The sequence below is a fragment of the Typha angustifolia genome, chromosome 3, assembly GCF_048772165.1.
Source record: "Typha angustifolia cultivar Huaian chromosome 3, ASM4877216v1, whole genome shotgun sequence".
NCBI classification, from domain to species: domain Eukaryota; kingdom Viridiplantae; phylum Streptophyta; class Magnoliopsida; order Poales; family Typhaceae; genus Typha; species Typha angustifolia.
Window position 1 is genome coordinate 1,678,105 of NC_133241.1, and position 26,560 is coordinate 1,704,664.

At 32.9% G+C, this 26,560-nt stretch overlaps 3 protein-coding genes across 3 annotated transcripts; 1 reads left to right on the forward strand and 2 right to left on the reverse strand.

Annotated features, from left to right (window-relative positions):
• Nucleotides 1–4,630: 4,630 nt before the first annotated feature.
• Nucleotides 4,631–8,021, reverse strand: LOC140780059 (serine hydroxymethyltransferase 4). Its single transcript, XM_073125369.1, has 4 exons — nt 7,174–8,021; nt 5,980–6,370; nt 5,798–5,899; nt 4,631–5,109 (listed from the first exon to the last, which is right to left on the reverse strand). Exons 1-4 carry the CDS (start codon nt 7,996–7,998, stop codon nt 4,865–4,867), a joined length of 1,563 nt encoding a protein of 520 aa, XP_072981470.1. The 5' UTR covers nt 7,999–8,021; the 3' UTR covers nt 4,631–4,864.
• Nucleotides 8,022–17,305: 9,284 nt separating this feature from the next.
• LOC140779552 (adenosylhomocysteinase) lies at nt 17,306–20,142 on the forward strand. The gene is made up of 3 exons (XM_073124671.1): nt 17,306–18,080; nt 18,765–19,301; nt 19,667–20,142. Exons 1-3 carry the CDS (start codon nt 17,370–17,372, stop codon nt 19,874–19,876), a joined length of 1,458 nt encoding a protein of 485 aa, XP_072980772.1. The 5' UTR covers nt 17,306–17,369; the 3' UTR covers nt 19,877–20,142.
• Nucleotides 20,143–25,230: 5,088 nt separating this feature from the next.
• LOC140758202 (protein RALF-like 33) lies at nt 25,231–25,590 on the reverse strand. The gene has a single exon (XM_073094288.1). The coding sequence runs from the start codon at nt 25,588–25,590 to the stop codon at nt 25,231–25,233; it is 360 nt and encodes a 119-aa protein (XP_072950389.1).
• Nucleotides 25,591–26,560: the final 970 nt, after the last annotated feature.

A 26,560-nucleotide genomic window follows, 5' to 3' on the forward strand; every position in this document is an offset into this window, starting at 1 on the left:
AATTAATTAACCCATATTATCCAACTCACCAAGCTCATGGGTTAATCAAAATATAATTAATTAACCCATATTATCTACAATCTATATCACTAAAATCAAACCAAAAAAATAAAATTAAAAAATCCACAAGAATGAAATTTTGCTAAAAAAATATCTATAATTTTTTTGCAACCCTCCGTTTATTAATTTTTCTTTTACGTAACGTGACTTACTTTATATATGGTTTGACAAATATATATATATATATATATATATATATATATATATATATATATATATTTTAGTAAGCGTTAGGGTATAAAATATATTTAAGGGAAATTTGTCTATAACAGTCTGCCTTTTAGCTAAACTTGCATTTACACCCTACGTTTTCACTATTTCCATATCGAGCCTTATGATTCAATTAATATTTACAGAAAACACCCTACTGTTAGTTCTGTTAGCTTAACTTAACCAAACCTCACGGTTAAGTTAACTACACTAATATGATTATCAAAATACCCTCGTCTAAGTTACCCAACATATACACAATTTAACCCAAACCTAACTCAGCCTAACCTAACCTAACCTAACTTAACCCAACAAATACCCAAATCTATCTCAAACGAGGGTATATGTTGAGCTTATTGATGATGACATTAATCCTCTTCGGAGCTACATAAAAAGTAAATTTGAACTCATTAATTAGCTAATAGCTATACCATTTCTAAAATCCATACTTTAACATTTCAAATAGGACGTAGGTTCAAAATTTGATCAGTGAAATTGTTGTAAAAAGTAAAACTCAAGCTGTGCCATTTCCAAAAATTGAAGCTATGTCATTTTCCAAATCTAAAGCTAAATCTAAAGAAAATATCAAACCCAAGATATAGGAGGAGAAGATAGAGTTGTTAGAAGAGAAAATCTTACCTTTTTTTGATCAAAAGAAGCTATATGGTTCTGCCCTAAAAGAAAGGAAGAGAGAGGAAGAAGAAATAGGGAGGAAGAAGAAATATAAGGGTATTTTCGTCATTTTAAAAAATTAATTGTAAATTTGATAAAATATTCCCATCTGCCTAAACGGTGTTAGTTAAAATCTAACACATGGTGTTTTCTGCAAATATTAATTGAATCATAGGGCTCGATCTGCAAATGGTAAAAACGTGGGGTGTAAATGTAAATTTAACTAAAAGGTAGGGTGTTATATATAAATTTCCCTGTATTTAAGAAAATCTTACTTATTTATTAACTAAAGAAGCACAGTAAATATATTTTTTTAAATTGGAAAAATATAAAAAAAATTCCTTATTAAAAATTAATGCTTCAGATTCTTTATAATACCGTTGTAAATATTGTTTATGATTCATTCATCTTGAATCCTCTCTCTGGTATGAGCTCTTAACTTAATTAAATATATTTGTGATGGTAGTTGTAGCAATATATAAATTAGGATGCATTTTATCAAATTATATTTTGAAACTAAATTTCAAAATTAACCATGAGCAAATAATATAGTATGTATATATATATATATATATATATATATATATATATATATAATTACAAATGCCTCCTATATATCAAACCAAGGAAAGGGCAACCATATCAATCTGTTCATTTTCTCTCTTATCTTAATTATCCTAAAGAAACATTTTCTATTTATTGTAATATTTATATAAATATTTTTAAAATTTTATTTGTAAAATATTAAAAATGTTTAAAATCTTTGTGTAGGTATATACACAATTTTTTATGAATATTTACAAAACAATTAAAATAAAAAACAAAGAAAATTAAAGTGAAAGATAAGTTTTCTAATAGTTCTAAGCGTTCACATTGATGTACGAACACGAATTCAAATTGGCTCAAAATTTTATATTTTAAGTTATCCTGTTTGAACACAAGTTGGCCGTGTTTGAACATCGTTAGAAATATGTTGAATTGTTCTCAATTTAATATATCTATATTAGATCTTAAAAAATTATATCTCTAAGGTCATTGAAATGAAAAACTTAACCACAAGAATCATTGAGGTCAGGAAAGCAATCACGAAAAATAGTGCATCACGGAATCAAATTAAACAAAGTTTGGATAAACTGAGTCATGAAGATCAGCGAGTGATTAGTAATATTCTGCAACTATTAAAAGGTTTTAATAATTGATTTCAATCCGAGCTTGTGTCCATAGTTTTTTACTTTTTTTAAAGGTTTAATAATTCTTTGTTATTATCTTTTTCACACTTTTCATATTTATTTTTATTGATAATATGTAGTATGACAAATATTATAATTTTTCGATCGATATATGAGCATACCTGAGGATTCACATTTTGTTTATTTATCAAACACACTTATTATATTTTATCCTTATTTTCCTAACCAAACACCATAGTCATTTATTTGCATCCTTGTTTCCTCATCCTACTGCTAGATTACCCTCTTAGTTAATGCTCAAAATTAAACTATTATCAAAATTTTCATTTGTATCACATTTGCTGAAAGAGATTGTCTTCTTTGAGTACCAAACTCAAATTAATTGTGCTAACTCCACCATTGCTTCTAGGATTTCGAAATTAGAAGCCAGTCAGCAATTTATGATTTTTGAATAATATAATAAGTTAATTAAATAATTTGGATAAACATCTAAAATCTCTAGTTGTATTGGTGAGCTCCGGTTCAAGCTCAGCTCAAAATTCAAATCAAAACTAAAAACAAAACTTAAGCTTGACTTAGCTCGAGCCGAGCCCAAGCTGCTTTGAACATTCGCATTAAAATTTTCAGATTCACAGTTGTTCGAATACAACTTCGTATATTCGAATTTCTAGAGAACAAAAGTTTAGAGTTATAGTCATCCGAATGCAATGACTTGAACATTCGAACAACATCGAAAAATTTTGCTAAAATATTTTGTTGAATATTTTTCAAGGATATTTTATCTTATAAGGTATTTGAGGGTTATTTAAATCTAACCCTAATAGCCATCTTTGATCATTTTTGGAGGAGAGCTCTTGGAACTAAACTTTGTTAGATAGAATGTGCCTCAAACTTCCAATCTACTCAACTTAAGTTCTTCAAATCATGAAGAATAGCTTCTCAAGGGTTAGAGAGATGATTTGATCAATCTTAGATTTGATTAATCTCGTAGCTCACAGAGATTGAGAGCCGATCGGCGAAGACAATTTTAGATAAAGTTGTAAGTATCGACAGGAGTCTGTAATTGTATGTTGTAAACTGCTATATTAGTGATTTTTTTTAATTTGAGTTTAGATTCGTAGTTTTTTATGCAATTTTAGGGCTTTTCACCTAAAGATCTTGATGCTCGCTGCTTCTGCTTATTTTTTGGTTATCATTCCGCATTAATATTATTTACAAGCAAGGTATTAGAAAATTGTGCCTATGATTTTTAAGTCTTTCATTAAGATTAATAATCATTCTAATTGGATTCAAAATAAATGATCTGTGGATAATCCATTTCCTAATTCTAGCACAAATGACCTGGATTAATGTGAAAAAGTTAGAAGTATAAAAATAGTCCAACAGAACAACAAATCCCATACAGATCATATAAGTTACATCTATAAGCCAATATTAGAAGATAAAGTTAAGAATCAAACTGCCAATGAGCCAAATGGGCTTAAAATAACTTCACCAGCATAACTCCATTTATTCCATCCATTGCCTATAAATTCTCCCATTCCTCTTCCAGGAACACATTCCAGAGAGCACCAAATGGCCGAGAGACAGATGCTCTTGCTGGGCCTCGCCTTAATGGGCCTTTTGTTGTTGGGCCAAACTCAAGTCGAGGGGGCCAAGGCCGGTGGGCCTGCTCAGTTCATCGACTGGTGCTCGCTCACCGGTGCATGCAAGCAAGAGCCGAGACGCCCGAAACCGGAGAACCCCTATTCTCGGGGTTGCTTGAGGCAATTCCGCTGCCGCAACGATGATTGACATTGCTGCTCGAAAAACTTGTTCTTATAAATATGAATGGTTGCAGTGATGTTCAACGTATATATATATATTAGTCCAATATATATGTCGAATTTGAAGATATTTATTAAAGACAAAATTATAGATAATTGAAAGCTTTCTAATGTCTCCCTAGAATATCACGAATAGAATTGTATATAACTAAAATATACATATATTTATTACATATTTATTATTTAAAATATAATTCATATTATTTTTAATGCATCGAAAAAATAATCCAATTATTTGCACTTTATCTCTTAAACTTAATGATCGGTTAAAGATGGAAAGAGTAATAGTTTTAGTATGAATATAAACTTTAAGTAGGTAAATGACATAAATGAGACTATACAGGCGATAAAATAAATTGATGCCTAACTACATATAATTTCCCCTATGTTAAGTTTGTTGAGAGAGTAACTGCTTCACATCTTTTCTAGCTAACCTCGAAAGCCAGTGAGTGCTAATCTCTCCCTTCCTCTGAAAGCATCCACTTTAGTAAAATTAATGACCATGGTATAAATTACAGTTCTTCCTGGACTTCAACAAAGAAGAACGAGCAAATGAAGAAGAGTTGGGATTAATGTTTTCTCTTCTTTTTTTGTGACTGAAACAATGCCGGCTAATAATAGCAGGAACAAAATGAAATCTCAGGACATCACATCAGCAAGACAGCAATGCTATGAAGTAAGACCATTACTACTACACCTTTATTGCTCAGGAAAACAAAGCTAGTATTCATGGAATACATCTTAGTTGTTAAATAGGATTTGCCGTCTTTCCAGAGACAATCTCAAACAAACGGAGGCAAAAGAAAGATCAGAAACTGAAGAAAAGAAACAGAAGAAAAGGTGAAAGAGTTGGGAAGCAAAAGAGCATAAGTTCTCAGAACAAAGGAGAATCGCAAAGTTGGGCCCCTAATCCTTGTACTTCATCTCAGACATTTGGAAGCCAGGCATGTCGAAGGAGGAGGCAAACTTCTCAACTGCAGCCTTGAGATTTTCAATATCCTTGTTGTTCACCAATCCCTTGTTGAAGTCCTTGAGGAGCTTCCCATGCTCCTTCTGGATGCTCAAGCAAATGGTGACTGCCTGGTGAAGGAACTCGGCGATCTGCTCGAAGTCCTTCTCAACCAAACCCCTTGATGTCATTGCAGGGGCACCTGGAAAGATGATCAAATGGTAAGCGATAGCATTCACCAATTTGGAAAATACCATACAGGAAATATAGGGGTGAATAGAATACGATACATGCAGCAATCTGGTTGAAAGTTCGTTACCAAGTTTCATAAAAACATTTTACTTGCTTCTTTTACTGGAAACAAACATGCAATTTTAGTTTTCGGTGACTAAAGCTTATTTGAATATACTGCCAAATACCTTGCCGTCAATTTGCTATTATTTAAGAGGACTCCTAGATCTGCATCTCTACAAATAAGCATGTCCATATGGGGTGCCCAGTGGGGCTCATAGGGGGGACAGAGGAAAAAAAAAAGAAAAAAGCATCCTTGTACAAGCTGTCATGATTGCACTTTTTGAGTAGATCTAGCAAGCCCCAAGCAGGCCTGCTAATTGTTGGAAAGCATGCATGACATACAGATCAATGAGTCTTTTGTGACCAATGCAGTTGGTAAAATCATAAAAGCATCTTATTTTTGCAGTTGAATTCCACCAGATCTATAAGATAACAGATCATAATAGTTATAACTATACCAATCGTACAGATCTTTAGACAATTACTCTAAACATCAAATATAGCAGATATAAACCTGTAAGAACCTCTGAGAATCTACTAAAAAGAGAAGGATTGATAAAAAGTAGAATCCCAGTAAAGGGTAAAAATGTCCTCACCAATCCGAACACCACCAGGAGACAATGCGCTGCTGTCCCCAAAGACAGCATTCTTGTTCAAAGTAATATTGCACAAATCACAGAGTTTCTCAACCTTGTTTCCTACAAACATAGTAAATAGGGTAAGATTAATTGCTGAACATCAAAAAGATGATTGTAAATGAAAGTATAGTTTTAGATACCAGTCAAGCCAATAGGACGGAGATCCCAGAGGACGAGATGGTTCTCAGTGCCATCAGTAACCATTTTGTAGCCTTTGCTCATCAGATAGTTTCCAAGGGCGACTGCGTTGGCCTTGACCTGCTTGGCATAGGTCTTGAACCCAGGTGTTGTGGCCTGTTTCAAGGCCACTGCCAGTGCTGCAATTTGGTGATTGTGAGGACCACCTTGAAGTGATGGGAACACAGCAAAGTTAACCTTATCCTCATAGTCATACACAGCACCCTCCGGCTGGCCCTTCTTGGGAGGCTTAGGTCCCTTCCTGTAAAAGATCATCCCAGCTCTTGGTCCTCTAAGACTCTTGTGAGTCGTGGTGGTCACTAAGTCACAGAATTCGAATGGGTTTGCAGCTTCCTACATCAACCAGGACAAAAGGAATCATTACCAAAGTTCTAAGAAACAAATATAATTACAAATAGATCAGCCAGACTCATGAATTGTCCTCAACTCTCTCAATGAGGAAAGCAGATAATTTGTTGTGTGAAAAAACGAAACTCTTTGCTATTGAATAATAATCCTTGAAAAGGTAGCAAATTATTCACTTAATTTCTCTCTTTCATATGCATGAATTCAAGAAAAGCAGAGATATAAACATTAAAAAAAAAGTATAGTTTCAAAATAACAATCGTATCAGATATGATACAAATGCGAAGAACATCTTTAGTCCCAACTATTTGGGGAAGGTCACACAGATCAATATGAACTGGATATAGAAATGCGATGATATTAAAATTCTACTGTCTACCCAATACAAGAAATCGTTTGACTAGACCCACATGAAATTAGAATATTCATAGACAACATTAAGAAAATATTAAGTAAATCCAGTGAATATAAAATGTTAAATTATGAATTCATTTGTTCTAGATTTTATCTAGTCACTATGCAAGTATACTCAGACCGACGAACTCAAACAGCTTCAAGGCATTTAGATCAGATCTTACAAGAATAAGAGAAACAAAGCTACACTTTTCCAAGATCAGACGCGATCTCATCTTAAAACAGCCAATTTTCATAGATCTAATCCAGATCTCACAGTGAGTTAACCAAACGCACTGCTCCATTCATATTAAAAACCACAAAAACTCGAATCCCAAAATCCCATCTTACTACCAAAACCAATATCAAAAGTTAGGAAACAGATAACGAATCATTACCTGCGCGGCCACCAAGCCACTGATGTGCGCCATATCGCAAAGAAGCATCGCCCCACACTTGTCCGCAATGGATCTAAACTTTCCATAGTCCCAATCCCTGGGATACGCACTCCCCCCGCAAATGATGAGCTTTGGCCGGAAATCCAACGCCTTCTCCTCCAACTTCTCGTAATCGAGGAACCCCGTCACCGGGCTCACCTTGTATGGCAAGCTCTCGAAATAGATCGAGGTAGCCGAGATCTTCTTCCCCCCAGCTGTGTAGTACCCATGAGTCAAGTGCCCGCCGGAAGGGAGATCAAGCCCCATGATCCGATCATGGGGGTTGAGGATCGCGGTGTACGCCGCGAAGTTGGCGGGGCTGCCGGAGTAGGGCTGGACGTTGACCCCCCACTTGGCCGGGTCAAGGTGGAAGGCGGCGAGGGCACGGTCGCGGCAGAGGTTCTCGATCTGGTCGATGAACTCGTTGCCTCCGTAGTAGCGGTTGCCGGGCATACCCTCAGAGTACTTGTTGGTGAGGGCAGAGCCGAGGGCCTCGATGACGGCGAAGGAGGTGAAGTTCTCGGAGGCGATGAGCTCGATGCCGTGGGACTGGCGGTGCTTCTCGCGCTCGATGAGGTCGTGGATCTCCGGGTCGGCGGAGGAGAGAGGGGTGAGGCCCCAAGAAGCGACGGAATCCATGGCGGCGGCGGAGACTGGAGGACGGAGGAGGAAGCGAGAGGAGAGAGGAGGAGGAGGAGAAGGAGAGAGGAAGCGAGTGGAGTGGAGGACGCGAAGAGGAGAAGAATGGAAGGGGGGATATATAGGAAGGAGGGGTACGGTGAACATGAGAGGGGTGGGGGATTTGGGGTTGGTGGTGGGAGGTGGGTGTGGAACAGAATTATTTTAGGGTATTGTTTTGCTTAAAATTGGGGGATGGAAGAGACAGTGTGATGGATGGTTGTAATTTAATTGCATTTACTATTACACCTCCTATTTTTATTTTATTTTTTATAGCTATTAATTCATGGCTAAATGTTATACAAATAGACTAGCTCTACTCACACATGTGTAGTATAAATTGGACAACTAATCCAATCTATAAAAAAATAAGCCTTAAAATTATATACATATAACACTCCCGATGAAAAATCTATCAAATATCAAATCAATATTTATGGGAGAATAACCATAATAAATCATAATCACTGAGTCACATTGGTGACTTTAAATTTATTAACTTATATATATATATATACTTAACCATTAAAATAATAGTAATATATTAGACTATGTAATTTATATTTGTGTCATTTAATAGTTCTAATTTATAAAAAAACCATTACATTTTATATCAAAACTAATAGTATTTTTCATCGAAATTTGACCATTTTTATAACTCAATTTTACTTACAATATACTTTTAATTTTGTATATTATGAGTTCGTAGACTATAGGTTACACAAATGGCAAGTTTTCCTTAATATATATAATATATGTCAAAAAATTAACTCAATACGAAAAAAAAATAGGCTAGAAGTTCAAATTATTCACATGCACAACTGTAACAAAAAATAACTGAATTGTATATATATTTTTGAACTTTGAACTTGGAGTTTGTATAATTACATAAATTTTAAGTGTTTTGTAGACGTGAAAGTAATTTTTTATTAAAATTATTAAACTTTTGATTATTCATTTGCTATTAGAAATTTTAGTTTTATTTTAATTTTATAAATTATAATTTTATAGGCTAGAAGTTAGATAAATAAACTAGCTATTTTTAATATATAGTATAAGTTAGACAACTGATCTAACTCACAAAAAAATATACTACAAAGAGTCCAAATAATACACATATAGTGTTTTACTAGAAAATTCATTGAATATCAAACTCAATGTCTATAGAGGAATGATAATGGTAAGACTCAACTAGTGATCCACGGTGAAGGCTTAGAAATTACTAAATTATATATATATATAGAATAATATTAATATATTGAATTTTATTTATATATAGTAAATATTATACTTACAAAGAACATATTTTACTAAGTATCATAAGGTAAATTTTAAAGTGTGTCATCTAACTTTTTACTTATGCACTTAAAATATTTATAATTCTAAAGTATGAGAAACTATTAATTTTCATCATTTTTTTAACTTAATTATATTTATTATTAAAAAAAATTATTTTTATTTTATTTTTATAGATTACAAGCTTGTAGATTATAGGTTAGAAAAATATGCTAGCTCTTCTTGATATATAGTATAAGTTAGACAACTAACCAAACTTACAGAAAAAATGTAATAATAAGTCCAAATTATATACATATAACGCTTCGATGAAAAATTCATTAAATATCAATCTCAATGTCTATATAGGAATAAGCATATAATAGTAAGATCATTAAGCCACCACAGTGGTGATTTGTAGTTTATTAAATTTTATGTATATAGTTAAACTTTAAAAGTATTATTGATGTATTGCATTATATATATTTTTATAGATTATAAGTTTGTATGATAAATATTACATAAATAGGCTAGCTCTCTCCATATATGGTATAGCTTAGAAAACTAATTCAACTCATCAAAAAAAAAAATTTTAGAGCCCAAATCATTCATATAATATTTCGATAAAAAATTCACTGAATATCACTAGGAAAATATGCCTATAATAGTAACACTCAACCATTGAACTGCAGTGGTGGCTAAGAAATTTTTAGATATATTTATAAAAAAAACTTCTCCCATTGCTCAATAAGAAAGTTTCAAACTTTTTAATTTCTTATCTTGATGAATATATCAATTGAATGACATTTTATTTAATTTCTTATATATTATCATAACACGACATTTTCTCATAACATAGAACAAGAGCGATTTCTTTTATGTTTAAAAAATAGTAAAAATAAGTAGCATCCCAATTAAGTCATAAATCATCATTAATGATAATTAAGTTTTTAACTTTTCAGTGAAGATATGGGTATGTCAACTACTAGGATATTAGTTAAGAAATCATATATCAATTGATAATATGATTTTATAAGTGATTATGGATAAAATAAATAAATATAATTTGACTAATATTGACTTTTTATCACTCAAGTTAACTTTATAAGTAATTTTCTTAAAAGCATATAATGCATGAAAACTCACGAGAAAAGGTGAATATTAAAATTATTTGCCAAATTAGCTACCTTTTGATCATTTCAGTAGATAATTGAGCAATTTTTTTAATAAAAAAGTTACTTAAATAAATAGTGTTTATTTAAATGTCATTTTAGCTTCTTCTTTTTTCACGAGCCGTCTTCTCTTAACCTAAGTAATAATATAACACACAAAATATATAAATATAATAAAATTATGTTTTAGAAATACCACGAGGCTTCTTAGCCTCAATATTTTTATATTTGAAGGTTTATACATAAAATGCAAATATTTAAATATTTTTTATAGCATGAAAGCTTAATAAGATAATATATGTTGGTTTTCAGTCGGCCAACTTTTTTAAAACATAAACCCTAACATATTAACATCATTTTAAATTTTTGACAAAAGTAAATATTCAATAAAACTTAAATACCATTCTTGCTACCTCTCAAACTTATAATACCACTTGATGCAATTTTCGGCACTCACATACTAATTTATTTTTATGATCGAGAAGCACTGTTGACAAAGAAAATGGCTATAAACACATTAAAAAAAATACTTTAGATCATTCTATGCATGATTGTAAATGGGCTTAATGAGTAGAATGTCATAAGTAATAAATATATAACTGACTATTTTATTTAAATAGTAATTATCATCTTTTCATGTCTTGCACATTTATTTGTTTTACATTCACTATCTTATTATATATTACATTTTTATCTATGTTATATAGAATATCTTACTTATTAGATACATTTATATGGACATATAAATGTAAAAAAAAAAAAACTCTAAAGCATTGTTTGATTGGTGTGTAAGTTTTCTTTTTTATAAATTAATATTATCTTAGGAAGTGTTTAGTTCCCACAAAGTAAAGGAAGAAAGTGATCACTTTCAATAATTTTTCTTACTTTTATTATTTAGTAATAAAAAAATGACTTTCCCACTTATTAAAAATAGCTTCACTTCTTCATTTTCACTTTATTTCTTTCTTAAAAGAGAGAGTTACTTTATTGAAATTAGTTAGTTTCATTTTAATTATAAATAGCATTCAAATATCACTATCTCTCTACAAATATATATAAGTATGATCAATATGCATAACTTTAAGGTATATATATATATTTTTTTTGGTCTCAAGTGAAGAAGTGTGCATAAACTCTTTATCCACATTTAAGACTTATACTCTAATCAAATGATGCATAATAGTATTTAGTATGATATATAAGTAAACTACTAATTCTACTAGTAGACCGTTACTAAACGATGTTGTGCTGTTAAATACATGCAAATAGACATCGTTAAGCTTATACATCAAATATATAACACCGTCCAAATTAGTGACTTAGTTAGATTAAAATATTTTTCTAATCAGCGATTTTCCAGGCATCCAATAAGTTTGAAACATTATTTAGTTTTAAAAAATGTGTAATATTATTGGGCTTTTAATATAATTGCCACTTAAAACTTTCCAAATATTTTCACTGGTTCAGAGATTACATTATAGTTAATTATTATTAAGGTATCTAAAACACCTCCTTTAAATTTAGTTGTAGTATTAGGTATGGCATTAAATAGCTTGTTTTTAATAACTTATGCAAGAGTAAAATAGGTATATATTTTTTTAGATCTAGAATGTGTTTTAATTATGACTAATTAGATTTAACTAAGGAAATATTATTTTTTAAAATAGCACAATATCATATAGTTTGAAAATTCTCATGGGTAATTATGTAGAAATTCCAATGTTATTTATTTGGTCAAAACTACCCATCATTATCATGGACTTAAATTGCATAATCTACCATTTTCTTTCTACAAAAAGTCTATTGTAGGTGGGTTGGTGGGTGAGAGAGGAATTTGGAAGGTTATAAAAGTCATTAACCTTTCTCCACTTCTCCCAAAGGTTAGGTGAGCATAGATTTGCGTCAAATTTCACGTCACCACGATCTAACCACTGCCGTACGATGCGCTCTGATGTGGGACGTCCACCGTGAAGCATGGTTGGTGTATGATGGCATGAAACGTTTGATGGATGTCATTGGTGAACACCTACCAACATCTGACATGCGACCTTTGTGATGGGCCCCATGTATGTATATCTGGATCCATGTTGCTCCCTGATGTACATGCCATCATATATATATATATATACGGTGTCACTCTCATGGCTGGTGCAACTACTCCCTATTAAAGAAAATAATTTAATAATAAAAGAATAAAAAAAAGGTCTAATTAAACAAATACTTAAAAATTAAAATGAGAATACTTTTATCTTTTTTATATATAATTATTTAAATTTAAACGGTTAGATTTTTATATATAAGTACTAATTTTAGAGGAACATGTAAATAAATTATAATTTTTGAAAGATATATATGAGAAAAGAAACAACACCCAAAATTTTAATGATTTTTTTATTTAAATCGGGAAATTATTTTAATCACCCTCATGTGATTATATATCGGTGGGTTCCCGACTTCACTATTGCAAATAAATGACGACATTCCTTGGAAATCGTGTCCACAATATAGGTCTAATTATTATTTTTTTCAGACTTTTTGCAATACAACAGAATAAAATATATTTAATTATTATTTTTTTACTCTTAAGAGTTTGACTAAATAACAAAAATATTTGAGGGGCTAAAATATAAATGTTTGTAGTTTTGCATATATCATCAAGTTCCTTTTTTGGAGGCATCCCCGGTGAGCGCTTGAGTTGGAAAGATGTGGTCCTACTGAGTTTTTAGCTGCTTAGTTTGGACTTTAAACTATATGTATAATCGAACGATTGCTATAAATCAAACGTTGTTGAAACTTGTTCTAAGCTATTGTGTCGATAAGCTGTCCTCCAAGCTATCGTACCGTCGAGTTATCAATTGAATTAAACTAAATTACTAAATTATTAACCATCAAATAATTTTTCTATAATATTATTTAGAATTGAAGTAAAACTTATAACCCCTTCGGCCATGTATAAGTTAACATCAGTCTTCGTCACAGAGTGTGGATCGCACGTTAGAATCCACGGCCGAGTTCAAATAGTAAGTGTAGAAAGTTATTCCGGTGTGGAATAAAGTTTAAGCTTAGATTTGAATAATTTGCCGTGTACTTGGAATGTGCGGTGACAGATGGACTTCAGCTAACTACTTGACCGACAAATTTCAACCAATCACGTCTGGAGGAGATTTTATCGGTTGATACCATATCTCCTCTTTCCACCATTCACGTGAGGAAAAAGGAATATTAAAGCCAAAAGATGGCTTTTTCGTGAATATACTAGCAATTGTAGGAAAATAAATAATAATAATAATAATAATATAGATATTACATTTTTGCCCCCATAGGCATATCGCTTTATTTTGTGTTAATTTTATCCCTTTTATAAAAAATTTAATGTGTTAAAAATGATATTAATCGGATTTCAGAAGATAAAAATATGACAAATATATTTTTATTATGTCCTAAAATTCGATCGGTATTATTTTTGATGCGTTAAAAATCTTATTCAATTATTTATATCTTTGTCTCTAATATAATTGATCAAAGATATGATCAATTGAAATATAATTATATATACATATATTCTTGAGAGTTTCTTCCTAATATATTTGGACTTTAATTTGTGGAAAAAATGGTTAATTGCACTTTATCCATTTATAGTTTGACTTAATTATACAAAACTCTTATGTTTGATATTATAAGTACTATAATGTAATAGTTATATTTGATATTATATTTGACTAAACTAAATGTCAAATTTAAAAATTCTCATTAGTAACAAAATTCTAGAGAATCAAATAAGATTTCAACATATTTAAAATAATATAAATCAAATTTGAGATGATAAAAATATAACAAAAATTTACATCCATTCAATATATTTATCTAATTTTTTACGACTTTATCTCTAATGATGATGTTCAAATTCGACCTTTAAATTGTAAAATATAATAAAAAAAGTAACTATGATGTTTTAGTTCAAAACATATAAGGTTAAATACTTAAGTTGAAAATATAGAAGGATTTTTTACGATTCAAACTATTTTGAAGTATAATTTGTTAAATGAACATGAATATTTTATAAACTTTAAGCCTATATTTAAGTAGGGTCTATACATATTAATAATAGATTAATGATGATATTAAAAGAGTTTAAAAAGTATTTTAATAAAATATATTTAGTTATTTAAATTAATAAAGAAAAGTGAATAAGAATTAACTTTAAAATAACTAGTATGATAACAAAAAATAAATAGAAATAAGTTTAGTAAGCTATTTCAGATATATGAATGGAATATATAAGCATTAAATTTTTTATAGACTTTGGGCCCTAAAAGGATACCTATTTTTTGGATAAAAGAATTTATGCAAAATTGACTCACCGTGACATCAACCAATTTTTTGGATAAAAGAATTTATGCAAAATTGATTCATCGTGACATCAATCAAAATAAGTAAATAAATTTGATGCCTATAAGACCAATGTCTAGATCATCCGTTTTACAGCAAATTAGTCTTAAGAAAATAGTGTCTAACAGTATATTCGACTAAATAAAATTTTACGTTCTATAACCTATAAATTTATTTACCTAACTTTGAAGCAAAATTTGAGATTATTAAAATCTGATTGTTATCAAGAACATAATTATGTCAACAAAAAAAAAGTCAGTATTTATAACTACCTTCTTATATATATATATATATATTTGTGTGTGTGTTTGTTGAGAAGGTCACTCTCCGAAGTCTACGGATCAAGGGAAATTGTGCACTTCTATATATCCTATGGTTCTAAGCTGGGAGTAGTTTGAGGAGGGCATTGTGGGGTCAAAATATTGACCACAACCAATTCTGATGATGACGTCTCCTCTAACTTCTTCTTTATTTTCCTCTAATACTCCAAATCTACCCATGGAAATATTTTCTCCACCCCATTCTACCCCTCCAAGCTTTAGAAAAAATAAAATAAACATTGCCTACTCATGAGTATGTTCAACCCATAGCCATAGCCGGATTCATATTTTTAGTTATTTGGATTTAGATACAAATATCAGATGAATAGTAAAATTTAAAATTATATCCTAACTAAACGGATACGGATCTTAAACGAATATTGATTGAATTTAAAAGAATTATAATATTTATTTAGATATAATTAACATAAAAATATTAAGAGCCTTACGACAAATACATTTTTTGTTCGTCAAATATGTAAAATTAGAGAAATTAATCTCTATAAATAATATATAATGTATTATTAGTAACAACATTAATATTTACTATTTAAATAAGCAAACTTAAAACTGTAAATCATTCAAAAAAAATATGCAAGTAAACGGATATCCAATATCCATATCTGAATTCGAAAAATATATCTGACCCATATCTGAATTCGTATCCTTATTCGAATCAGATAAAAAAAATTTATTCGAATTCGATCCGAGTCGGATCGAAAAGCAGGTCGGATCGGAGTTAATCCGACTATACTTTATTTAGTACACTATTGTAAGTTGCATATTAATCACATATGCATCACATTGCATTAAAATCCTAAGCACTTCTTGTAATTATATCTAAAATTACTTTACCTCCCTGTATTTTGAAAAGTCTCGAACCAATCCTGGTACATATGACTAAAGTAAGTCGGTTAATTTTTCTGTTAAATTTAACGAAGTACCATGACTATTTTGATAATTTAATGCATCATATAAAAATCTGTATGTCTTTTCTAACAAACACAATCAGGGTATTTTGATCATTTTGATGTCATTCAGTTAGTTTTACTTTAGTCATAAGTATAGGAACTGATTTGAGACTTTTTATTGTACATAGGGGCATTTAACCTGAATGCCAATTATGCTAACAATAGTTACATTCGAGGGTAAAATTGTAATTAGCGTGCTCATATTTAATCATATATATTATTGACCAAAGTAAGTAACTAACGTTTGTTCGTCCACGTAGTTGACAAGAAAGCAGAGGCATAACGAACGAACACTAAATTTTGCTCCTTTGCCGACTTTCACCTACCCCAAATCCACATCCGACTCTTTATGCCACCACTCTTTCCTTTGGTTTATTGCCCACAAAGCAAAGAAAACATCATTTCTAGTTGAAGAACAAAGGCAAATTGCCTTTCTCTCCCTCAACTAACTATTCACACTGGCTTTGCCAAAGCCATCTTGGGATACTTGAATCAAATTCCATGGAATTCTTCTTGACTAAATGAGCTAACAACACTAGCTTACTTTCTTCTGTGAGAGTTATTGTCATCAACACTATGGAAGCTCCAAAAATTCATACTATTAATTTGTAACAAATTTTGCTGACATGGTACACATTTAACTTTTTAATAGGCTTGTTTTAGATACTATAATAATTTTCTTTTATTACACTCTTTATCTTTCTCATCTTGAAATGTATTATACAATAAAAGGGTATACTAGCAATTGTGTTATTTTCATGTAAATAATATATAATAATTAAATAAATTTTCTTTTATCATTCTAAAGCTCGTAGCTAATACTTGAATACAAAGAGAACCGCACGTAGGCTAATCATTTTATCATGCGATCAGGTTATCGAGCTTGAATCAAACCGAATTAACTACAAATATATATATATATATATATATATATATATATTTTTTTTTTTTTTTTTTTTTTCCACCGTCGGTACTAGGACTTGACCACAGTGCCTTCTCTCGTGGGGCACTACCCTGCAAATGGTTGGTGAATTAAAATCCCAATTAACCTTAACGGGAAGCCGCGGTGGATCAATCATGACCTCATCCGACAACCCCACCCAGTAAATATTAACTTCCATAGACATGCGTCATTTCGGGAATGGGTAATCGCGTAGTATAGCCTTTAGTCGTACACAACCTCCCTTGCACAGAATCCTCACCCACCCCCACCCCAATCTGCAAGATCCAACGGCCGAGATTCTCCCACTTCCTCATTATATACTCCCCCACCCTTACTCGCCAAACCCTCACTCCTCTCTTCTTCTTCCACTCGCCTCTTCCTTTGTCCTTCTTCCTCTAGATCTGAAGCCATGGCCCTTATAGTAGAGAAGACCTCGTCGGGCCGGGAGTACAAGGTCAAGGACCTCTCCCAGGCTGACTTCGGCCGCCTCGAGCTCGATCTCGCCGAGGTGGAGATGCCGGGTCTCATGGCCTGCCGCGCCGAGTTCGGCCCATCTCAGCCCTTCAAGGGCGCCCGGATCTCTGGATCCCTTCACATGACGATCCAAACCGCCGTTCTCATCGAGACCCTCACCGCCCTCGGTGCCGAGGTCCGCTGGTGCAGCTGCAACATCTTCTCCACCCAGGACCACGCCGCCGCCGCCATCGCGCGTGACTCCGCTGCCGTCTTCGCCTGGAAGGGTGAGACCCTCGCAGAGTACTGGTGGTGCACCGAGCGATGCCTCGACTGGGGCGTCGGCGGCGGGCCGGATCTGATCGTCGATGATGGAGGCGACGCCACGCTGCTGATCCACGAGGGAGTCAAGGCGGAGGAGGAGTACGAGAAGACGGGGAAAGTGCCGGATCCGGAGAGCACCGACAACGCCGAGTTCAAGATCGTGCTCGGGTTGATCAGGGACGGGCTTAAGTCGGATCCCAAGAAGTATAGGAAGATGAGGGACAGGTTGGTTGGAGTCTCGGAGGAGACGACCACGGGAGTGAAGAGGTTGTACCAGATGCAGGAGAGTGGTTCACTGCTGTTCCCGGCCATCAATGTCAACGATTCCGTCACCAAGAGCAAGGTGAGAAAGAGAGATCCGATCCAGATCTGGGGTTTTATTCGTTTGGATTCTAGATCTATGATTTGTTTGTTTGCTAACATTCTTTAATTGTTCAGATCTGATTACACCAGTTGGATTGGCAACTGTTAATGATTCTCACTTTTTTTTTATTCCTTTTGGTTTCTAGATCTTGGTTTTGTTTGTTCCCTACCTAATTTTGTGGCACAGATCCGATTGAGTTTGTTTTGATTAATACTGCTTCTAAGATTGCTAATATACTAATTAGCCATTAGTTTTCAATAGTATTTTCTATTAAACATTGTTTCTTTTTATTCAGTTTTTTATTTGCATTTAATGTTTAATTTTAAAAGTTTGGACAGGTAATATAACTTTGATGCGCTTTTTGTTGACAAATCCAGCCTGCGTGTAATTAGATGAGACTCTCTTTAAGCGTGATTTTGATCAAATGGATTGATTGCATCCAAACATTATAATTCCTCATAAAAGTTGAAGATCCTTTTCTTTCTTTTGATTCTCTGGTGTGATTTACTTCAGTCTGTAACTTTACTATGGACTTGGTCGCCAATTACAAAGTTAAACTTTTTAATCTCTCATGTTATTAGTAGATCTGGATCACAGAATTGAGATCTGAAACTTCGTTGCCTCTTGGTACATGTCTAATATTCCTTTTTTAAATTTAAACAGTTTGATAACCTGTACGGATGCCGCCACTCTCTCCCCGATGGTCTGATGAGAGCCACCGATGTGATGATCGCCGGAAAGGTCGCCGTGGTCTGCGGTTATGGTGATGTTGGCAAGGGCTGTGCTGCTGCCCTGAAGCAGGCTGGTGCTCGGGTGATCATCACTGAGATCGACCCCATCTGTGCCCTTCAAGCCCTGATGGAGGGCATCCAGGTTCTCACCTTGGAGGATGTCGTATCTGAGGCTGATATCTTCGTCACCACCACTGGCAACAAGGATATCATCATGGTGGATCACATGAGGAAGATGAAGAACAACGCCATCGTCTGCAACATCGGTCACTTCGACAATGAGATTGACATGCAAGGCTTGGAGACCTACCCAGGTGTCAAGCGCATTACCATCAAGCCCCAGACTGACCGCTGGGTCTTCCCTGAGACCAACTCCGGCATCATTGTTCTTGCTGAGGGGCGTCTGATGAACCTTGGTTGTGCTACTGGCCACCCCAGCTTTGTCATGTCCTGCTCCTTCACTAACCAGGTTCGAATTCTCAAAACAAAAAACTGGTCTTTTGCCTGTAAATGGTAGGAAATGCTAGTGCGTTAATCTCATCGCTTATATTCTAGGCAATCATCCAAGAAGGTAATCCTGGGGTGTGTTTAATATCTTTAATATATATGGCTTCTTGTTATGGATAGTTAAGTGATCTTTTGTGAAAGATTGAGGATTATAGTTAGATAGTTCTTTCAGTATAATTAGTAGATTTGTTTAAAGATAATCCTGAATTAACTGTAACATCTACAATCTAATTTATTGTCTCTTGAATTTAACTGCTCTTGTTACTAGTGAAGCTCAAAGTGATTTCCCAAGTTCTGATTCAAATTGGAAAAAAAAAATGTGTGCAGGTGATTGCTCAGCTCGAGTTATGGCAGGAGAGGAGCAGTGGCAAGTATGAGAAGAAGGTTTACGTGCTGCCTAAGCACCTGGATGAGAAGGTTGCAGCCCTTCATCTAGGCAAGCTGGGAGCTAAGCTAACCAAGCTCACACCGGCTCAGGCCGAGTACATCAGCATTCCGGTCGAGGGCCCCTACAAGCCTGCTCATTACAGGTACTAAGCACGAGGCTAAGAAGGAGAAGAGGAAAACGAAAAGGAAAACGCCGCTGCCGGTGCCAAGATCATATTTCCGAATTAATATTTAAGTTTCATCTCTAGGGAATTTGTTTTGTTTGCTTTGAGTTCAAATGGCGAGGGATAGCTGCCAGGAATAATGGTATTGTTGTGAGGTGGTGTATCAGCCAGATGCAATTTTTGTGTTTGGCTCTCTTTGTTGCTAAGAATTTTGAAAAGAATGGATGATTTTTATCGTCAATTAACCCCCAATTATTCTTGTCATCTTTGTGAATTCCCTGATGCTTGCAAGTTATCTCAGAAGATTTGCATCTCTTGAGAGGGAGTGGAGAGAAGTTGGAGCTTTGGCATATACCTCAATCTAGTAAACAGATCTTTAGGCAATGTTCATTTAAGTTATGCTATCATCCCTTGCAGAAAAGCTTCACAAACTTCCTCGGTTAGTTATATACTATTTTATATATACTAATAAGAATATACTATAAGAATGGCATACTGGTGGGTGGGCTTCCAATAGTGCAAAGAATTGGCTTTGTATATACTAATAAGAATATACTATAAGAATGACATACTGGTGGGTGGGCTTCCAAGTTTTAGCTTCTCTAGCCCAACCCACCAATTACATTTTCTCAGCTTTAGTGAGACAACTTCTGACATACCTCTTTAATCACCCGAATTTTTTAAGCCCCAGATCATAGTAATAGCTAAACACTGTATATATATTTGAAAATATAAACACTATTTATTAAAATTATATTTTATACTTCACACTAACTCAATTACCAATTTATCTTTAAATTTGACTACAATTTATCACCCATATTTTATCTCTTTCAAATGTCTTATTCATCACTTATCTCTAATATCTTTTAAACATCTTATTAACATCTTATTATAATTTATCACTCCTTTCTACTCACTTTCTATCTCTTATCATATTCTTTTATTTTGTACTAAATAAATAAAATTTAATTCAAATAACATAAAATATCAACAATTTAATATTTTATGAACTTAAGCACGTTTTAAAAGGTATTATTATTATTATTAAATATTATTTTCATTTTATATACTTAAATATAAATTAATAATAGGGTATATAATAATTTTTCTATGTACTAATAACATCAAAAATATAATATTAATTAAACTAATATTTATATTAAAATCATAGATAAATAATATATTTACTATCTAAACTATACTAACCTAATTGATTTTTTTTTTAAAAATAATAAAATAAGAAGTAACGGTTCCATCCTTTTCCACTAGGGCTGTCAGGCTTGACGAGCAGCTCGGGCTCGGCTCGGGTGAAGCTCGAGTCCGGCTTGGCTCGATCAGAGCCGAGCCGAGCTCGAGCCATTATAATAGGCTCGAAATTAATATCGAGCCGAGCCTGAGCTGGAGCCGGCTCGCTCAGGCTCGGCTCGATAGGCTCGATAGCCTGAGTCCCTATGACTAAGGACACGTGGCATAAGAAAATATTGCCACGTGTCCCTCACTAACTCATTCTCACCCGTAACTATCCCAACATTCATCATCCTCACCTACCCTCACCTACCCCACCCTCATTAATTACTTCACCTTTCCCATCACATCACCTTCCCCATCATCAATTCCCCCACCCTCACCTTCACTCTCACCCTCATCCACCCGATCACCTTCACTCTTCCCTCCCCGTCGGTTTCCATCAGCAACGACGGCAAGCCACCACCACGGCGCCACACCTTCCTCTCCGTCGGCCTCCTCCAACTCCTCCTCCGTCGTTGGCCTCCTCCTCCTCCGTCGTCGGCCTCCTCCATCCGTCTCCGACTCCTTCGGCAAGCCGCTGTCCATGTCGCCACCGCCTCATCTTCTAATCGAGCTCAGTTAGGCTCAGCTCGAGCTCGGCTCGGGTTGAGCTGAGCTGAGCCTGAGCAACATTGTGAGGCTCGAAACTAATTTCGAGCCGAGCCTGAGCCAGAGCCGGCTCGCTCAGGCTCGGCTCGTTTACACCCCTATTTTCCACAAGTGGGAGAGGAGAGATAAATACTAGGCCTATCAAAATAATCTGGCTAAGGCTCAAACAAGCTCGCTTGAGCTGATTCAAGTTTGATCATAAGCTAAGCTAGCTCCATCAAGCTCAAGCTCTGCTCAATAAGATTCAAAAATAATAAAATTATATTTAATTATATATATATAAAACATATAGCTAGTATAAAACTTTAATAAAAAACCTAAAAGCTCATAATAGTATTATATTAATTTTGTATTCCTTTATTATTGAATCATGCCTTATTTCAACCTTGATTTTAGCCCGAATCAAGCTTGATTCTCGATTTAGGCTTAGAATTACTTTAGGCTTGAATTGGTTTAGGCATTAAGTTATTCAGACTGAATCAAGCTTGAACCAACCTTATTTCAACTATTGAATCAACCTTGATTTCAATTTTCAGCTCCTTTCACATTAGAAATATCTTTTTTTTCTAATTCATGAATACAATTTACAATTCAAAAATAACCAGCTAAATATTAGATTAACCATATTCCAAAATAAATACTATTTATCAAAATAATATATTATACCATAGATTAATTCAATTATTAATTTATATTTGATTTGATTACATGTTCTCTCAAATATCTTATTATAATGTATTACTCATCTCTTCTTCTTTTTTTATTTGTTTTACACTAAATAAATAAAATTCAACTTAAACAATATAAATATCAATAATTTAATATTTCATGAAATTAAGTACATTTTTAAAAATATTATTAATATTATTTTAATTATATATATACTTAAAATATAAATATAAATATTACAAAATTCTTAATGATATAATATCTAAATTGAAATAATAATATATAATAATAAATTATATTATTATTAAAATAGTATACACATACTAATAATAAAAATATATAATATTAAGAAATTAATAATTTATTGGTTAAATATTTACTCATAGATAAAATAATATATTTACTATTTAAAATATGTTTTCACATAATCAAATCTTTGTTCTTTTAAATAGTAAAATAATCAATATGGGGGAAAAATAAATATAATATTATTAATGATCTCATGTTTTAAGTTAAAATAAAATTTCATGGAATAAAATTCTATTTTCAACTATAAAATATAATAATAGTTTAACATATATTTGTACCATATGAAAAATATTTGTATACCTAACCGAGCACCATTGAAGTGCATACTTAATTGACATTGCATACTTACTTTAGCATCACATATTTAGTTAGCATTATACACCTATTTTAGCATTATATACCTATCTTAGCATTGCATACTTACATATTTAAGTTGTATTTAATCTATCTCATTAATTTACTTTATATCAAATCAAAAGGTATTTCAATAATCTTTTTTACCTTCACTTTATATTACATCAAAAATAATTATTATATCTTTATTTTAAATAAAAGTGAATAAATGAATAATTTTTTCTAAATAAATCTTTCATTTTGATAATAACAAAAATAAATTATTGTTCCTATTTAAACTATATTCTACATGTAAATGAGGCCTTATAAATCAGCTTGTTTAGACTTGAACTCAAAATTGGTTCAAATATGTTTGAATTGAGATTATTTTAATTCAAACTTTGATAAGAGCTGACTAGATCAGGCTCGGCCAAATTACACCCTAATAAAGAGAAAAGTTAAGTAGCCTGTCTATGTTACTAATACTGTTGTGAAAACTTTTAAGCCATATTAAACCAATGCTGATGTGATCTGATTTTGTTTCATTCATCTATGATTATAAATGTTAAGTCCTGCTTTCCACTGCAATATTAATCTAAGTATAGTAAGATAAGACACCCCCCAAAAGATATAATATATATACATATATGACATATAGGGGGCTAACATTAAGGCTTAGGATTCATAGCTTTGTTTGTTGCTAGTTTCTCCATTAGTCTTTAATTCTAGAGTTTTTGACCAGATTAGGCTTGAACAAGGAAAATATGTGACTAAATGATTGAGGCTGAAACTTATTTAACTGACTAAAGTTGACCAAAAAAAGGAAAAAAGGAAAATCCTAACCTATAAAAACCCCTGAATTCTATATAGAGATATCCAACAAGATAAAGTACAAAGAACTAGATATCTGAATCCTACCATAGTAGGAGAGGAACCTTTCCTGTAGAATAAAGTATTACTTTTTTCTTTTTGAAAGAAAATTAGTTGACTGATGATTCATTCATTTTAGCAAATATAATTTGATATAACAAAAGAAAAAGAAAAATAAGGTAATACTTTTACAAGTCCTTCACTTGGCGAATAAACTGACTAAACCACAGATAAGTATTGTATCAAGTTAACAATGATACAAACTATCTTGCAAAGAAATAAAAAGGATAGGATAGCAATCCTAAAAACAAACCTCCTACTTTATCAGCAGCACCATAAAAAGAAGCATCAAGAAGCTTGAAAAACTTCTGCGTGCATTTTTCAAACTATCACTCTTTTTTCTATCTGAACACAATATGTGACTATCATATTATCAATTTCATACCTTATTTGTGCCGCAATTGCTCTTATTATCCTCTTTAAACTTATAGTAAGGTATTTATTCTCTCCCAAATCCCAATCACTCCATCTCATTTTCTTCCAACATATTTCTCTTCTAGGAGCTATTACCCTTCTTCATCTCAAACTCTCAGTCTCTCTCAAATTTCTCTCCTCCTTCCCATCCATGCATTTTGTCTCCCTATCTCAAGCCAAATCATAAGTTCTATGCTGATATTGTTTTCATTTTCTCTTCTTCCTGGCAATTTCTCACAATTCTCTATTTTTCAATCTCTTTCAAACTCTATCCCTTCTACTACAACCCAAATAAGTACATGGCCAGAGGGAAATTTTGTACAATTAATTTTGCCACTTTATAAAGATTACTATAGTTTATGAGGTATTAATGTCACATTCTCTTTTTCTTTAGAGGGCACAAGTGATATCAGATCCTAATTCAAGAAATCTAAGTGTAATTTAGCCAATTTAAAAATACTACATTGCCTACAAAGCATGTGAAACAACTCAGCTAATAACTTCCAAAGATAAATCCACAAGATCTCATGGATTCATGACTTCTACCACTGCTTACTCCATCTAAGAGAAACAATTGCTGGCTTTGATACAAGAATCTGAAAGAATCCCTCAAACTAAAGTATCACAAACATACACAAATCCATCAATTTGAAATTGCAAAATGAAAAATAAAAACAAAAATCATGAAGCACATAAAATTGTTTGTCATCTCTGGTAACAAAACACAACTATGAACATGTTAAAATGTTAGAATCCAAAGCAGACCCACCATGAGTTTTCCTTCTCTCAAGGATCCCTAGCACAGTCAGTGATGATCTCACACCCTCTTGAGTAGGTGTTGACTCTTGGAAGGGCTCTGCAGTTGTAGTAGGAAATCCCTGGCCTTGAGCATGGCACCACATCCCCCCTCAGAGCATCATAGCTAATGTACCTCTTCCTGGTAGCCCAAAGCACCCTTCTATTAGCCTCTGAGTCCATCTCCATCTCCATTTCTTCCTCCATTGAAAGGCACTTCCCACCTCTCCCACCACACCCCATCTTTACCACAACCTCCTCCTTCCCTGCACTGCACTCCCTTGAGGCAAAGATGAGCAGCATTGCCACCACTGACAGTAGAGTGAAGCAGCTGGTGAGAGGCCTTGCCATATCTCTCTGTCTCTTCTTTTTTTCCTTTTGGTGATCTCCTCAGATCTCTCTCTTTCTCTCTATTGTTGAGCTCTCTTTTCTCTATCTGACTCTGAGTGAGAGGGCTCTTAATGTGTGTCAGTTGTTGCACCTGTTTGGGCCTTGCTGGGCAATGAAATGAGACTAGCAACTGTATTTGCCATTATTGAGTTCACATTTCCACTAAGGACTCTCTCTCTCTCTCTCTTTATTCAGGGGACCACCCTGAAAGGGAGAGAGATATTATAGGGATGCTGAGTTGGTTGAGGAGTTAGAATCCTATTAATTTATAATAAAAGTTATAAATTTAATATTTAATATTTTTATAATATTATATGTATATGGTTTAATTTTTTGTTGCTATTTATCTAATCTATATATATCAACCAAGATTAATCTCTATAGACTATGTGCTCATAATCAATAATATAAAATAAAAAGATGTACAGTTTTACTGCAAACTTTTTACAAACTAACTTTGGTTTTCTAATTTATTGAATTGAGATTTCAAATGAATAGTGAAAAGGACTCCTCTCAAAGTCAGCAGCTTTTAAGAATTGAATATTTGAAGAATTTTTGGCTTTGATGGAGAATCGCTTTTAAATAAATACTTTTATCTTTTCAAATAAAAGTTAAAAAAACCACCTATTTCTAAAATAAATTTGAAATATATATATATATCTCCGTAAAACTTAGTAATAATGATATGTTTCTTAAGAAAGTTAGTCTAATTCTCCGATCTATATATCAGTAAATATTAATTTTTTTTTATTTAGCTTACAACATATGGACATAAGATTGATAAAAAGAAGAAGAAAGATCGACAAATTTACTTCAAATTCTTCTTCAAATATTTTTATTTTACAAATTTACTAAATTAATTGATGAGTTTGCAAACTATTAGGTTTTCTCCAATTTCTTTGAAAAATTTGAAATCTCATCTATTTCTCCA